This window comes from Enhydra lutris, unplaced genomic scaffold, assembly GCF_002288905.1.
Source record: "Enhydra lutris kenyoni isolate GAN:26980312 unplaced genomic scaffold, ASM228890v2 scaffoldscaffold5, whole genome shotgun sequence".
In the NCBI taxonomy this organism is placed as follows: Eukaryota; Metazoa; Chordata; class Mammalia; order Carnivora; family Mustelidae; genus Enhydra; species Enhydra lutris.
The window spans coordinates 3,079,711-3,095,087 of NW_019154089.1; the positions used below are offsets into that span (position 1 = coordinate 3,079,711).

The 15,377-nt window shown below is 47.0% G+C and overlaps 1 protein-coding gene across 4 annotated transcripts in view; it reads left to right on the top strand.

The window, feature by feature from the left end:
• Window positions 1-15,377, top strand: part of LOC111140879 (kelch like family member 3) — a 177,599-nt gene that overhangs the window by 107,428 nt on the left and 54,794 nt on the right. For all 4 annotated transcript variants that reach the window (XM_022493117.1, XM_022493118.1, XM_022493119.1 and 1 more), the window contains one exon: window positions 6,854-7,016. In XM_022493117.1, coding sequence (XP_022348825.1) covers window positions 6,854-7,016 — 163 coding nt within the window. The remainder of the gene's footprint in view (window positions 1-6,853; window positions 7,017-15,377) is intronic.

Below are 15,377 nucleotides of genomic sequence, written 5' to 3' on the forward strand. Positions count from 1 at the left end.
CCACCCTGCCCCCGTAAAGTGCAAAGTGTTTACAATCTTGAATAATTAGAAGATGTTCCACTCTGGATCCTCATTGCCTGACTGGGTGTTGATCTTTGCAGCTTCGGTCTAACACAGTGGTAGTGTGTACAACTCTGTGTTATTAAGGCAGGAGCAGCAGATAGACTCCCCAGAGGACTGTGTAGAACCTGGCTTCACCATTGCTTCCTGTAAAGCTACTTTACAGGGCGCCTGGGTGGCTCAGTGGGTTAAGCCGCTGCCTTCGGCTCAGGTCATGATCTCAGGGTCCTGGGATCGAGTCCCATATTGGGCTCTCTGCTCCGCAGGGAGCCTGCTTCTTCCTCTCTCTCTGCCTGCCTCTCTGCCTACTTGTGATCTCTGTCTGTCAAATAAATAAATTAAAAAAAAAAATCTACTTTACAGGGGGAGGGCAGGGGGCCAGCGTGAAGATGTGCAGGTTCAAAGGAGGAAGTAGAAGTAGTGGGGAGGCAGGAGTTGAGTGCAGATGGAGGCCTGACCCCATGCCTTGGCCTCCCTACTGATGCGCAGAGTGCTCTTACTCTAGCCCCGTCTCCCTACAGGGTGTCATTTCCCCAGCAAAGTGAGGCCCTGGGTTTCCACGAGCTCTGGCCAGGGGAGACTCTTACTGGGTCAGCCTCTGATTTGTGTTCCCTCCCTTTTACCGCAGCCTCTCTGACACCCATACCAATAGCTTGCCTCAAGGATCAGTTTTCTTTTCTTTTTTATTTATTTGACAGAGCGAGCACAGGCAGATAGAGTGGCAGGCAGAGGCAGGTTCCCTGCTGAGCAAGAAGCCCGATGTGGGACTCGATCCCAGGAGGCTGGGATCATGACCTGAGCCGAAGGCAGCTGCTTAACCAACTGAGCCACCCAGGCGTCCCAAGGATCAGTTTTCTTAATTGTACCCATTCTGTGGGGTGGTCACAAGTCAGACTCTCTGCCTTCAAATACTGGCTCCAGCATTTTCTAGCTGTGAGACACCAAGCAAGTTACTTAACCTTTCTGTGCCTCAGTGTCTTCATCTGAATATGGGCATAATATTAGCACACAATCTCAGAGGGTTGGTGTGAGGATTAAATACATTAATATAGGTAAAAGCCTTAGAACATTGCTCCCCTGTGCCAGCAGAGGTACGGACACTGTGAGCACACAGTGCTCCCTGACACCAAGGAGCACGTGATCTAAGCCTGGAGACAGATGGCTAAGCACCTGGGTCCTCCCCGCTGTGGTAGGGCCAGTTTGGAGGTACCCAGGATGCAGAGAATGGCCCTCACTGCCTTGATTAGGCTCATCAGGGGGCCATCCTCCCTGAGGAGGTGTTGTGTGGACCCCATCTTGGAGGAAGACCCTGAGGTCAGGCTTTCCTCCTCGGCTCCCATGTCTGTGCGGCCCTTGGTGTTGTGAGTGAGTCCCTGAGGGGCTGGCTGCGTACAAAACTTAAAAGGTTGAGAGGAGCCAGTCGGGATGAGATCGTGCTGCTGCTTCATGCTGTGCTGTATCTGCCCAGGCATTTGCACCATGGAGGTGGGCATGGGGCCACCTGGGCTCCCCTGAAAGCCTGAGAAACAGGGCTTGGTTAAATGGCTCGCAGAGCTCCACTCTTAATTCCTTCCCAGCCCACCCTTTCCCTGGAGAGACTGCATTGTCTTTCCATGGTGGAGGTAACTGCCGTCAGAATTGGCACTTAGTGAAACTGGTTGTAAGGCAAGCCTGCTCAGGTCACTTCATGTGCTTTATTTCACCCAATTTCATCACCACCAAACAAGTACTCTAATACGGTCCTCCTTTGATAGCTGAAGAAGCTAACGCTCCGGGGTGGTTAAATAGGTAGTGGCATTGGGGTTTGAACCCTGCTCTCCCTGCCTCACTGTGTTCTGTTGTCGTGGTGACCTTGAGTTTCTGGTTAAATGAAGGATCAGCATCTTGACTCCAGCTCACGATAATCAATAATAGTAAACATTGGTTTCACTGAGCCCTCCCTGTGCACCAGGTACTCTGTTGCCTGCTTTCAATGTATTATCTCATTTGATTCTTGGAACAAGCCTTAAAGGTAGTACCATCAGGGTCTTTACTTTACTGTGGAGGAGGCAGAGCACAGAGAGGTTGATTTGCCTTTAGTCACATGGCTGGTAAGTGGAGAAGTCAAGATTCCAAGGGACACTTTTTACCCCATTAGTGCTAGTTTGCTAGCTTTCCTGCTCATCTGCGTACCACTCTCCCCCTCCCTCCTTCTTCCCTCCTTCTCTCTCTCAGTCTCTCTCTCTCTTTTCCCTCCCCACTTTCTTTCTCTCTCTCTTTTTTTAACATTAAAAAAATATTTTTATTTAACAATGTTTTTGTGCCAGGCCTTATGCCTGAGGTTGGCAGAAATGGACCCACTGTGTGGCTGAGACCTTTGGCCTGTCACCTGGCCCTCTGCTAGGTGGTCTCCCTCCCTCTAGGCATGGCCCTGCCTCCCTGAAATTCCAGGAGTCTGAGGCAGGGCATTTCCTTTTGTTTTTGTTAGAGGAAACAAACTCAGTGACGGGATATCCTTTGCTGTGTTTTCATGTTATCCGAGGGAGAGAAAAAAACAAAACGGCCTGCTGGTGGAAAATGGAGGGGAGGCCATTTGCAAGCTAGAGGGAAACCTGTCAGCTCCTGCTGAGGGTCATTCTAGAGCCTGTTTTCCCAGAACTAAAATGTTGGGGTGGCAAGAGGCAATCCGAAGGCTTTTGGACCTCGAGTCTTCTTGTGTCTCCATGGTGGTTCCAGCCAGCAGCTAGTCTGGTGTTGGCCCCTCCTTCCAGGGACCAAGCGGTACTACCCCTGTGAGCCCACCAAGCTGAGGACCTGAGCTTGGCCTCTTGCTCACGGCCCCTTGTTACTGCCCCTCAAGGGAATGGAGGTGCACTCGAGATAAGAGAAGAGGAAATCCTCTGAAAGCCCTTGTTGATGTGGGAGAGGGAAGCGAGGACAGCCACCTTATGGATATTTTGCAGTCTTTTCTTTCACAGCCTCTGGGGATTTGTGTCTGTTGGCATCGTGTGCAGCCCCCAGAACCCCAGCGGATGGGGGCCTCAGTTTATCCCTGAGACGCAGAGTTGGAGCAGTGATAAATCTTCCAGCCTCCAAACCTTGCCCTCAGCTTTCTGACTTACTTTACTTTTCTTCATGCCTTCCTGTATGAAGCAAGTAGTGGGAAGAAAAGGCCCTTTGAGTCATAGCTAATCACAGTGTAAGATCAAAGAGAGGGAAGGCGCAATTAGAGAAACCACAAGCCCCGTTCACTTGAGGAAGTCATCTTGGGAATGCTTTTGGGCAGGAGTGGACCTAAACAGGATGGTGGGTGGGAGGATGTTGTGGAAAGGTGGAAAACCTTATAATTTTTGCCCACTTAGTGTGTTTTTTGAACAGTAGGGGAAAACCATGTGGGTAGCTCTATCCAGGGAGGTTTTATTTATTTATTTATTTATTTTTAAAGATTTTATTTATTTATTTGACAAAGATCACAAGTAGGCAGAGAGGCAGGCAGAGAGAAAGAGGAGGAAGCAGGCTCCCCACTGAGCAGAGAGCCCGATGTGGGGCTCGATCCCAGGACCCTAAGATCATGACCTGAGCCGAAGGCAGAGGCTTTAACCCACTGAGCCACCCAGGTGCCCCTCCAGGGAGGTTTTAAAAACTGAAAAGATAACCTGAAGAATATGTTCAGGAAGTATTTATTATTTAATTTCTTTGGACGATTGTCACGAGCTTGAGAATTTAAGCACCAAACCCTGCCACTGCCTTTGGTGGGGGAGGGAGAGGCGTGTGTCCCAGGCAGGCTGTCATGGTGACTTGCCTGGAAATGCAATGTGGGGGCGGACTGGACTTGTGGAAATCCTCCCCTTTGGGGCTCAAAGGGCTGCTGTCCCCTTCCTGCTTCTTCTCAGCCTGACCCTTTTGGGGCTTGTCCCACCACTGAGTATGGTATGTGCTGGACAGTATTTGATTATTCCTCTCCATCTGGGGTTCCTAGGGTAACTGGTTAGAAGTTCCTGGCCCCAAGTGTGATCAGCTGCCTCAGTTTGCCTAGGACTGTGGAGTCTCCTGGGACAGAGAACTTTCAGTGCTGAAACTGGCAAAGTTTCAGCAGACCAGGATGATTGGTCAACCTGTGGCCCCAACTGTAGAATTTGTAGCTAGTGCTGGTCCAGGGGGTATCGTAGAGGTCATTTGGGGATTTGAAGCATAGCTTTCCATTCCTGCTATGTGTTCAGCAAGGATTGTTAATGGTTGTCTACTTAACTAGCAGGCCGAGACTAATCTGGTCGTAGAATCTGTTTGGCTAGGCTGAGCAAGCTCCCAGGTTAATTGAGGTTCTCAGTTTATGGCTGCTTAGTGGGGATGGAGCTCAAGTGGTCAGATGTGGCGTTACCTTATGGCCTAAAACTCCCAAGAGTGGTGCTTTTATCTTTCTCCTCCGGAATGAACCAGTGGCTCAAAAAATACTAAGGATATGATGTTAATTTACTGTTGGGGACTTAAGAGAGTAGAAGAGAAGGGAGAGGAGCATGCTTTCTTTAACTTCCTGGAACTCAGCTATGTGAGGGAGGAAGTTAAGCTCCTAGGAAGGAAAACCTTGCCTAGTGGAGAGTAGGTACTTAGCTCGGGAGTAGGACCATGGGTGGTGGAGGCTCTTGGTGGTTTCTGCAGGTGGGCAGGGATGAGGAAAGGTGACCAGCTACCCATGTTTTAGCACTGAAATCCCTGTCTCCTAGGTCCCAAGAAAACTTGGCTGCTTACTGTAGTTGAAGGACAAGGCCCAAGAATCAGCAGTGGGCCAGGGTTTTTGGCTTTTTTGCATGGAGGAATTCAAATATGTTTTGGGAGAAAGTCAGGGTCTAGGATTTAAATTGCTTAAAAAAAAAAAAAAAAGAATAGTGCCCTGGATTAAGAAAACAAATTCATCATTAGCCTATGTCTTCCTGGGCAAGCCCTTGTGGATGAGAACAGCTGAAGTCTAGTTGGCTCAGACATTCTCTCTGAGAGCCAGGGGAGCAGCTGAGAGCAAAGGCCTGGGATGCGGGTGTTATTTTGGGGTAAAATGGATGCTGGGGCCCCTGAGATAAGCAGCCTCAAATGAAACTATAATGCTTGGTGATTTTTTTTTTTTTTTCTTTTTGGAAAGTCACTGTTAGACTGTCTACCCTTTCCCTAGGGCAAGGGTGATGGCAAGCAGAGCTGGGGGTCTAGTAGACTGTGCCATTTCTTCTGGATTTTTGATCCAAGGGGCAGGCTTTGGCAGCTGTGGGAAAGTCCTCAGGAAACTAGAGTGCAGTTGGCGGTCTGAGCACCCCTCTGACCTGCTCAAGCCAGTCTTCCCTGGCTTTTAGGAAAAACACCTGCGCAGGAACTATTTCTGTTTTCCAAGATACAGTGTAAATACCCATGTGTTCTATGACCTTTTAAAGGAAACTTCTCTCTGCTTTCTGTGAGAATGTACCCAGAGATGTTCTTTACCATGTATCTGTTGGATGGGAGTATACAGTGTGATTGTGTGAGTCTCAAAGGATTTGGGGGTCACTCTTTTTATCCAGTAGATTGTAAGCTCCTTAAGAACCGGGGTCTGGCTTACTGCACTTACCACTAAACCCCATAGCCTAGACCAGTACCTGACATACAAATGCTTAGTAATTAAGTGGTGGAGGCAGTAGTGAGCAATTTACTAAGCACCCGAGGGAAAAAGTCTGTAGGGAAATGCTTCTCAAACTTGGATGTATGTTAAAAACACCTGGGGAGCTTTAGAAACATCTCACTGCCAGGCCGCACCTCATACCTCTGAAGTATGAATCTTTGGGGCTGAGACCCAGGCATCAATATCTTATTTCAAAGATTTTATTTATTTATTTGGGAAAGTGAGAGAGAGAGATCTTGAGAGAACGAGTAGGGTGGGGGTGCAGAGGGAGAAGCAGAGTCCCTGCAGAGCAGGGAGCCCGATGCAGGACTCGATCCCAGGACCCTGGGATCATGCCCTGAGGTGCAGGCAGACACTGAACCGACTGAGCCACCCTGGCGTCCCTCGCAGTTTAAAAATTCTCCAGGTGATTCAGTGTGTAGCCAGGTAGGAGAGCCAATCTATCTTGGTCGGCTTGGGCTACCATAACAGAATGGGTGGCTTAAACAACAGAGATTTGTTTTTCTCCTGGTTTTGAACATTTGAAGTCTGAGATCAAAGTTCTAGTTGATTCAGTTGCTGGTGAGACTCCTCCTGGCTTTCAGAAGGTTGCCGTCTCCCTGTGTCCTTACACTGTAGAAGAGAGAGCTCTGGTGTCTCTTTCTCTTCTTGTGAGGACCCCATCTTGATGACTTCATTTAATCTTTATCACCTCTTCATAGGTCCTATCTCCAGATACAGTCATGTTGGGGTTCAGGTTTCAACATACACACCTGGGGGAGGAGGGCATCAACATTCCGTCCATAAGGGGCCTGTTACTCAGAGTTTGGTTCTTGGACCAGCAGCTGCAAGCAGCACCTTCGTTAGAAATGCAGGCTCCCAGGCCACACCCTAGACATCTTGAATCAGAATTTTAATAAGATCCCCAGAGATTTCATATACACCTGAGTGATGGGGAGGTACTGCTGTGGAATGTAGGGGATACAGAGACTCTGCTGGTGCTTAGGGCTGTGAAGTGGAGAGTCGTGGGAAATAAAGGTCGGCTGCTCCGGAGGAGGTTTGGACTGCGTTGGACAGGCAGGGGAGGGCCACGCAAGGACCTTGAGTGAGGGGCTGCTGTGATCAGAACAGTGCTTTGGGGAGACGAGGGCCTGCTGGAGGGGATCTGGTGTCTCAGCCTGTCACCTTCTCCTGCAGGTGCTGCTCCCAGCGGCCAGCTTGCTGCAGCTCATGGACGTTCGGCAGAACTGCTGTGACTTCCTGCAGTCTCAGCTGCATCCCACCAACTGCTTGGGCATCCGCGCGTTTGCAGACGTGCACACCTGCACTGACCTTCTGCAGCAGGCCAACGCTTACGCAGGTAACCGCGAGCCGGGTGCCCCCTTCCCCCCCCCCCCCCCCCAATTTGTGGATTTAAGCACCTGGTCTGCAGTGGACTCAGTTTTGGTGAGAAGTGCACTCTCCTGGGAAGCAGTTGTAACCGAGTCAGGGAGTCAAGACATGTGGAAGGATAGAGGAGAGAAGCGTCCCGCTCCTCGCCAAGTGGAATGGGATTAATTGCCAGATGGTACAGACAGTCATTTTCACGGGAGAAGAGGAAAGACATCTGAGAAGACTTTGGGGGAGGGAGGAGTCATTTGAGCTAGGTCTTGAAATAAATCTTTGTTGTTGTTGTTTAAGAAAATTTCTTTTTTGATCCAAATGTTCTACGGGTACGATTTTAGAAGTCAAATACTACCTCACGTCTTCTAAAGGGAAGCCAGAGGCTCCAGCTCTGCCTTTCCACAGCAGGTCTTCTTCTGGAGGTCTACTCACCCTCCTCCAGTTCTGAAGGAATTAAAGTGCAGGTTCTGATTCCATAAAAAGCTCCTTTGTCTACCCTTTCCCTCTATTTATCTAAATAAAATGTTTGTATCACTGCTTAGGACGTATTCGTTGGAAATAGATCTGTTGACTTTTCACAGAAGTACAAGACTGAGCCTTCACAGACTTTCCCTCATGGATACATGCTTTTCCCCACTTTATTCTCATAGTACCATTTCTACAGCTGACCTGAGTTATAGATTATAATTAGTTTTTTTTTTAATCAGAAAGGCAGTTAATTAGCGCCCTTTTCCAGGCTGGAATTTTATTCGGTCCATAATTTTATTCAATTTGTAATCTCACAGACATTAGAGAACATCTAAAGAGTGCTGATTAATAGGAAATTAAGGGTAGCAGAGTTGGTACTAGGCATAGGCTATGAGATCACATTGTTCTCCTTATTTGGGGAGTACATTTATTCAACAGTGGCTTGAATGCCTACTGCTAGACCGTTTTTAGGTGGTGGACAAATCTTGGAAAACTGAACAATCGATGTGTCTGCTCTCATGAAAAAGAAATTGCCCTTTTCTTTTTTATAGTGAGCATTCCTACCACTAATTCTTAAAAGGCAGATGTTTGTAAGAATTGAACAGTAACTGTTCATCAGATAATGTGCTGATTCCAGTTTGTTCCTCTGCTAAAGCTTGTTATCCTCTTGTTTTTTTTTAAGTTTAAATTCAATTAGCCAACATAAAATACATCATTAGTTTTTGGTGTAGTGTTCAATGATTCATTAGTTGTGTATAACACCCAGTGCTCATCACATCGTGTGCCCTTCTTAATGCCTGTCATTCAGCTGCCCCATCCCCCACCCACCTCCTTCTCTGCAACCCTCATTTTGTTTCCTGGAGTCAAGAGTCTCTCACGGTTTGGCTGTCTCTCTGATTTCTTCCCATTCAGTTTCCCCTCCTATCCCTTACGGCCCTCTGCACTATTCCTTATGTTTCACATATGCGTGAAACCATATGGTAATTGTCTTTCTATGCTTGACTTATTTCACTCAGTGTAGTCTCCTACAATCCCATCCATGTTGATACAAAAGTTGGGTATTCATCCTTTCTGATGGCTGAGTAATATTCTGTTGTATAAATGAATGCATCTTCTTTATCCATTCATCTGTTGAAGGACATCTCGGCTCCTTCCATAGTTGTGGCTGTTTATGCTTCTATGAACATTGGGGTGAGTGTTTCCTTTCTTTGCACTACATCTGTATCTTTAGGGTAAATACCCATTAGTGCAATTGCTGGGTCATAGGGAAGCTCTATTTTTAACTTCCTGAGGAACCTCCATACGGTTTTCTTTTCTTTCTTTCTTTTTTTTATTAACATATAATGTATTATTAGCCCCAGGGGTACAAGTGTGTGAATCACCAGGTTTACACACTTCACAGCACTCACCATAGCATATACCTTCCCCAATGTCCATAACCCAACCACCCTGTCCCTCCGTACTCTTTTCCAGAGTGGCTGCACCAGCTTGCATTCCCACCAACAGTGTAAGAGGGTTCCCCATTCTCCACATCCTCTCCAACACTTGTTGTTCCCTGTGTTGTTAATTTTAGCCGTTCTGACTGGTGTAAGGTGGTATCTCATTGTGGTTTTGATTTGGATTTCCCTGATGTCATCCTCTTGTTTTAATGGGGTTTTGGGAGAGAGTGTAGAGATGGACATGAATGCTCAGTCCACCATGTTTAGCTGGAAAGAAATCTTCATTTTTCAAAAAGATTTTATTTATCTTACAGCATGAGTTGGGGTGGGGAGGAAGAGAATCTCTGGTAGACACCACATGAAGTGCAGAGCCCAATGCAGGTCTTTTATTTTTAATTTTTTATTTTTTAATTTTATTTTAAAAATTTTTTAAAAAGATTTTATTTATATATTTTCAGAGAAAGATCACAAGTAGGCAGAGAGGCAGGCAGAGAGAGAGAGAGAGAGAAGCAGGCTCCCCGCCGAGCAAAGAGCCCGAGATGGGGCTCAATCCCAGAACCCTGAGACCACGACCGGAGCTGAAGGCAGTGGCTTAACCCACCGAGTCACCCAGGTGCCCCCCAATGCAGGTCTTGATCCCACATCCCTGGGATCGGACCTGAGCCAAAACCAAGAGTCGGATGCTTAACCAACTGAGCCACCCAGGCACCCCAGAAATCTTCACTGATGTTTATTTCGACTTGAGGACAAAGGAAGACCATGAGTGGCTCAGGTAATTTTAAACAGTAAGTTCAGGCTTGACTCCCTCCTTCCCTTCCAGTAAAGCATCTCATTCTTCCCCCTGGCCATACAAATACCGTCAATCCTCTGTTTTGTGTCTCCTGTCCAGCCCACGTCTGGATATTAGCCGAAGGCCTGCTGGGTGTCCACCTGCCAGCTCCCTGTGCTGTGTTGGCCCCTTAGTCCACAAGGCACTGAGCATGTGCTCTATTTCTTAGAATCCTTGTGTTCCTTTATCAACCCCCAGACCCCTCATAGACCTCATATGAGAGCCCTCATAGACTCTCATTTCGCCCTGAATTTTGTTTTGGATCCAAATGGGGCCAGTTGTTAAGATGATGATTTTTGTGAAGGACGTTCCCCAGTTGGCCCAATTCTGAATTCTGATGGCTCTTCAGACTCTGAACCTTGACTCTCTTGATTCTCCGCTGTCCCTTCTCTGCCTTCTTTCATGTTCCTGTCTCTCACTTTTTACTACTTTTTCCTCAAGGAGCCCTTTGGGCTCCCTAGCTCAGCATTTGAAGAGGTCACTTTTTTGAGGGACATGCTCAGGCTTTGCTTCAGCAGGAGCCAAGAGCTTGGCCAAGGCCCAGGTCAGCTTGTGAACATCTGCTGGTGCGGGGGCAAAGGGAGAGTACTTACATGCCAGGAATTCTCTTTCTCTCTTCCCTGTCCCGCCCCCAGCCTTCTCCTTCTGTTTAGCATGTGCACGCATGTAGGGTTTTGTGTTTTGTAGTTGGCTGATGCAATTTTCCGAGATTTGGGCTGTGTCCTGAAACCCCAACTTTGACAAGTCTCCCTCCTTCTTCTGGCCTGGCTTTCCCACACTTTTACAATCTGTCTTTTCTCCCTTTGGCCTTCACTGTCTGATGGTGACAGACACCAGTGGGAAAGTGGGGAAGAAGCAGTTGGAACACACTGTGGGCTGTGTACTCCCTGGTCCTGGTGCTGTCACAGGGATTGGGTCCAGTCAGTGTTGTGGGTGTGTGTGCACGTGAGTATGTATGCAGATATGCTGGTAAATTATTTTTAGTTGGCATTTACGGAGCCGTCACTATGGGTCACCCCTGGCTAAACATTGTATACACATCATTTCATTTAATGCATGCAGCAGCTATGGAAACTAAGGCACAGAGTTGGGGGTCACTTAGCTGGTAGAGACAGAGACAGGGTTCAAACCCAGATAATGGTGACTCCAGAGCCAATGTTGATAACTACTATATTCGTTGACTTTGAGGCTAACATTTGGACATAAAGAGGCCCTGTGGATTAGTAACCAATGAGTGTTGGTGCCTAGAGTTGACATTTTTCACTGGAAGTGTGAGCCTGGAAGACCGTACTATGTAGTCACCAAATCCCAGCAGCCAGACCATGTAGACAGATGACCAGCTTCTCTGCTAGACTTGGAGTGTTTAGTCATCTTTGGGTGGGGAAGTGAGATGTAGATGTCTTCCCTTCCCTGTTGGCAGACTGCCCTCTGATGGCACATGTGAGTCCTCCCACTGTCCCTGGCACGGCTAGTGTGATTGCAGACTGAGAGTCTCCTCCCTGTGGTGCAGGCCTTCTGTGGAGCCCATGACCATCTCCTATGTGACGCGTTCTCTGTAGCCCTCAGCCGTGCACAGCAGAGAAGTCATGGTAATGCAGAGGTTGGTAAGATCTTGACAGAAAGATTTTAGGAGAAGCAGGGTGAAGGTGAGATTGTGAAGTGTTTAAAGAAGGATATGTAAAATGATTACCCACACTTAATCCCTCATACCTACCCATGGATATGAGTCGGCTTTTTTTGTTTGTTTTTTCTTTTTTTTTTTTTGGTCTTGTACCTCTTGACTTTTAGATGGAACCTGGCATTCCTTGCCATCACTGCCTCTTGAGACAGAGCTGATGGCTTGTCTCAGTCCCATTGTAAGTGTGAGGATGTAGGCACTGACATATAAGGGGCAGGCAGTGTCAGCCCTTGTGGTCACGGGCCTTCCTGCACCATGCCTCACATTAGGAGGTGTTTTAAACCAGTAGTTTCTTCTACAAGGAGACCTTCCACTTCAGAACCAGGGATTAGACCATCCAACACTTGGAGCTGAGCAACCCAGGCCTTTTTTCCTCTCTGTGATGGGGTAGTATATGCATCATGCTGTGTTTCTGGGGTGGCTTGGGGGATGGGAGGATGGTGAGGAGGGCCACCTGCAGATGTAGATGTCCCCAGCAGCTGTGTTCCAGAGCCTCCCTGCGGGTCTCATGATCTGCAGTAAGAGGGCCTCCCATCCGATCCTGGTGGACCGATGAGGCTCCCTGGGACACCACCACTGCTGCTACTTATGGGGAGAGGACCATTTCCAGACCCTCTCTGGCCTCTGCCCGCACTTGTCCATGACCCAGAGCTCTACCTACGAATTCTATTATATTTTTCTTCTCTAACACAAACTTTCTTTTGCTCTTGTTACTGCTTTTGTTACTGCTATCTTCATAGTAAAAATCACCCATGATGGTTATAAAAAAAGCAGACAGGCAGAAAGAGCGAGAAAAGCACCACAGTCCTACTCCGAGAGAACTACAGTCGGCACCTTGATACAGAGCCATGCCCATCCTTATCATGGCCTGTGTATGTTTTCCAGTTTAAACAAAAATCATCACATGGGGTGCCTGGGTGGCTCAGTCAGTTAAGTGTCCAATTCTTGATTTTGGCTTAGGTCATGATCTCAGGGTTGTGGGATGGAGGAGCTCTGTGTTGGGCTCAGTGCTCAATGGGAGGTCTGCTTGAGATTCTCTCCCTTTCCCCCTCCTCCACCCCCAGCTCATGTGCACCCGCTCTCTCTTTATTAATAAATAAATCTTTAAAAAAAACCTTGCAAGATAATTGGAACACCCTTCCATATTAGCAGATACATTGCTATATACCATTATTATTGAAACAAATTTATTCAATAAAATTCAGTGTCTACTCATAATAAAAAAATTCAAACAGTACACAGAGTTATAAAATGCAAACTAATCTTCTCCCAGGCCTTCTCTCTGAAGGGGCTGATGTAGCCCTATGGAATATGTATATATATCGATATTAGATATATAGTTTTCTAACATACCGAAATAGAAGCATTCCGTATTCATTGTACTTTTTCTTGACTTAATACAAAATCTTGGAGTTCTTTCCAGGCCTTTGTGCATGGCTATATCTCATTCTTTTTTCTCTGCTGCATCATATGGATGAACTATATAGTTTACTTAACCAGTCCTCAACTGATGGACATTAATGTTACTAGTTTTTTCCTTTATAGAAAATGCTTGAGTGAGAATTGTTATACATGCTATGTGGGAGAACACTTGCCAGTGTGTAAGTAGTAGTACAATTGTATCTGTAGAGTACTAGCTTAGTAGCATAAAGCAGCTCAAAGAGAGTGTGCATTTAAAAAAAAAAATGATTTTGCCAATTGTTCTCCAAAAAAATGAAACTTTTTTTTTTTTTTTAAATGAAACTATTCTTAAGGTGACCTCTTGCCTTCTGTTAAGTCATCAGCCCTCTGGTGAAGGTGCTTAGAGGTAGACACAGTAGAGCTCTGGGAGGACTGGAGCATTGCCTCTCCACCCCGCTGCCTGTTTGCTTTCCTGTTTGGAATGGCCCGTCTCTTCCTGCTGTGGCAGTCCCCTTTGCTTCCTCTGGGTCCTTCCCTCTCAAGGCTATGCCCCCAGATTTTTTTGCTGTGGTATTTTATTCTGGGGTGGGGGAAGGTCATCCCATGTTTAGAAGCTGACTGCTTAGACTCTTGCCACCAGCTGATGGCTTGCGAGCAGCTGGGAAAGGGACCCTGGCCTTTTATGCAGCCCGTTTCTTATACCTCATTATTGTTTCCAGGATTGCTTAATCTTTAACTGCATCGGCCAGGGTCCAGGTTTATGGGGACTCTGTTGCTTGATAATTGGGCAGCCCTGTACTGGGCCATCAGCAGAGTTAGTTGGGAGGGATGTTAATGGGACCCTATTAATGAAATGGCAATTGAAATTCTTTGGCCATGTTGTTTACATCAGTCTGCCAAAGCTGAGCTGAAACCCTTCAGCCATGGGATGGAAAAGCCATCGGATTTCATGTGCTCATGGAGAGAAATAGCCTTTTTTTGACTGAGTCACTTGAGATCATGGAATGAAGTGATTAAATTAAGGGCAACAAAAAACGTTGACAAATCATTTAAAAAACACGAGCCTCTGACTCAGTGAGGGTTGTCTTGTGAAATTGCTTCCTCCGGCTTGGCATCATGAAATGATGACGATGATGGGTAATGATGATTGTAGGAGTTTTTTACCCTTTTCTGAACACTTGCTAGGTGCCAGGCCTGGTGCTGCACATCCTGTAGGCATTACTTCATTTTGGCCACGTGACTGTGAGACGTGGTTATTATTTCTCCAATTTATAGATGAATAAACGGAAACACCAGGAAGCTTGAGTAACTCGCCCAAGATCATGTCGTTTGTGAGTGGCAGTGCAAGCTTTCACAGGGAGCCTGTGATACCAGAGCTCAGAGCACAGGACAGTACAGCTTCTCTCTCTGTGGCACTTGCCTCCTTCTTGCCTTCCCCTGATTTTCTGCTTCTGACTCAAAGATGGCCAATGAAGGAGAGCAAGATATAGCTAGGTTTTGGAGAGCAAGTTTCTTTTAGGAAGCTTCCCTTATCCTTCTATTCCCTGGGTAACAGAGAACCCTGCTGTCAAAGCAATAACGCTGTGAACTGTGCAGTTTTGATGTAGCTGCTTAGTGTGTGTGTGTGTGTGTGTGTGTGTGTGTGTGTGTGTGTGCGCGCACGCGTATGCGTGTGTGTGCGTGCGCACAAAGTGTGCACCTGCACGCATGTGTGTTAGAAAGGGAGAATTCAGTCACCTGGGAAAGAGAGCTCATATCCCACCATCCCCAGGGAATGGAGAGAGTAATATTTGGGGTCTGAGGGCTGGTGGTCATGACCCTTGTGGGAAATGGTCAAGGTAAGAGCTCTGTTACTTTCTATGAGACTTTTTCCTGGAACAGGGAAACAGTGGGCCTTGAAAGCCAAATCCTGATTCAGGAAAGCTTATTTCCACCCTCCAAAAATAGGGCAGTAGGGGACAGAGATTTAAAGCGGTTCTGTTTTATCATTTTATCCTACTAAAATGTTTTGATTCAGTGTCCACCTGAGTCAGCCTGTCTTTCCTTGGTGGTTGAAGGGAGGGCAGTGACCAGTAGTTTAAGTCAGAACTACTCATTCCTATTCCCTGGGGCCGTTGGCCCTGGAATAATGGGGTTTATTTCATCTGTGTGGGTCAGAGAAGTTGTGGATGGGTTTAGTTCTATTTGTTCTGGGCTTGTAGTTTAGATGAACTTGATTAAAGGCTAGTTTATTTTATCCCATCAGGGAGTAATGGGTTGGGATTAACTTGGGAGGTTGCCCAAGCCCTAGGCTATCCTGGAGAATGGGCAGGGAGGCATAGGACATGCAGATGTGTGGACACTGAGAGTTCAGCTTTGAGCAAGACAGGTTCACACCCCTGGTAGGAAAGAAAGACCTCACATGATAACACAGCCTGATTGGGACCGTGATAATTTTTATTTTTTGTTTTGGGTGCTTTGAAAACATGTGAATGGCACTTCCTCTAGTCTGGTGGGCAGGGGGATTAGGGAAACGTCTCAATT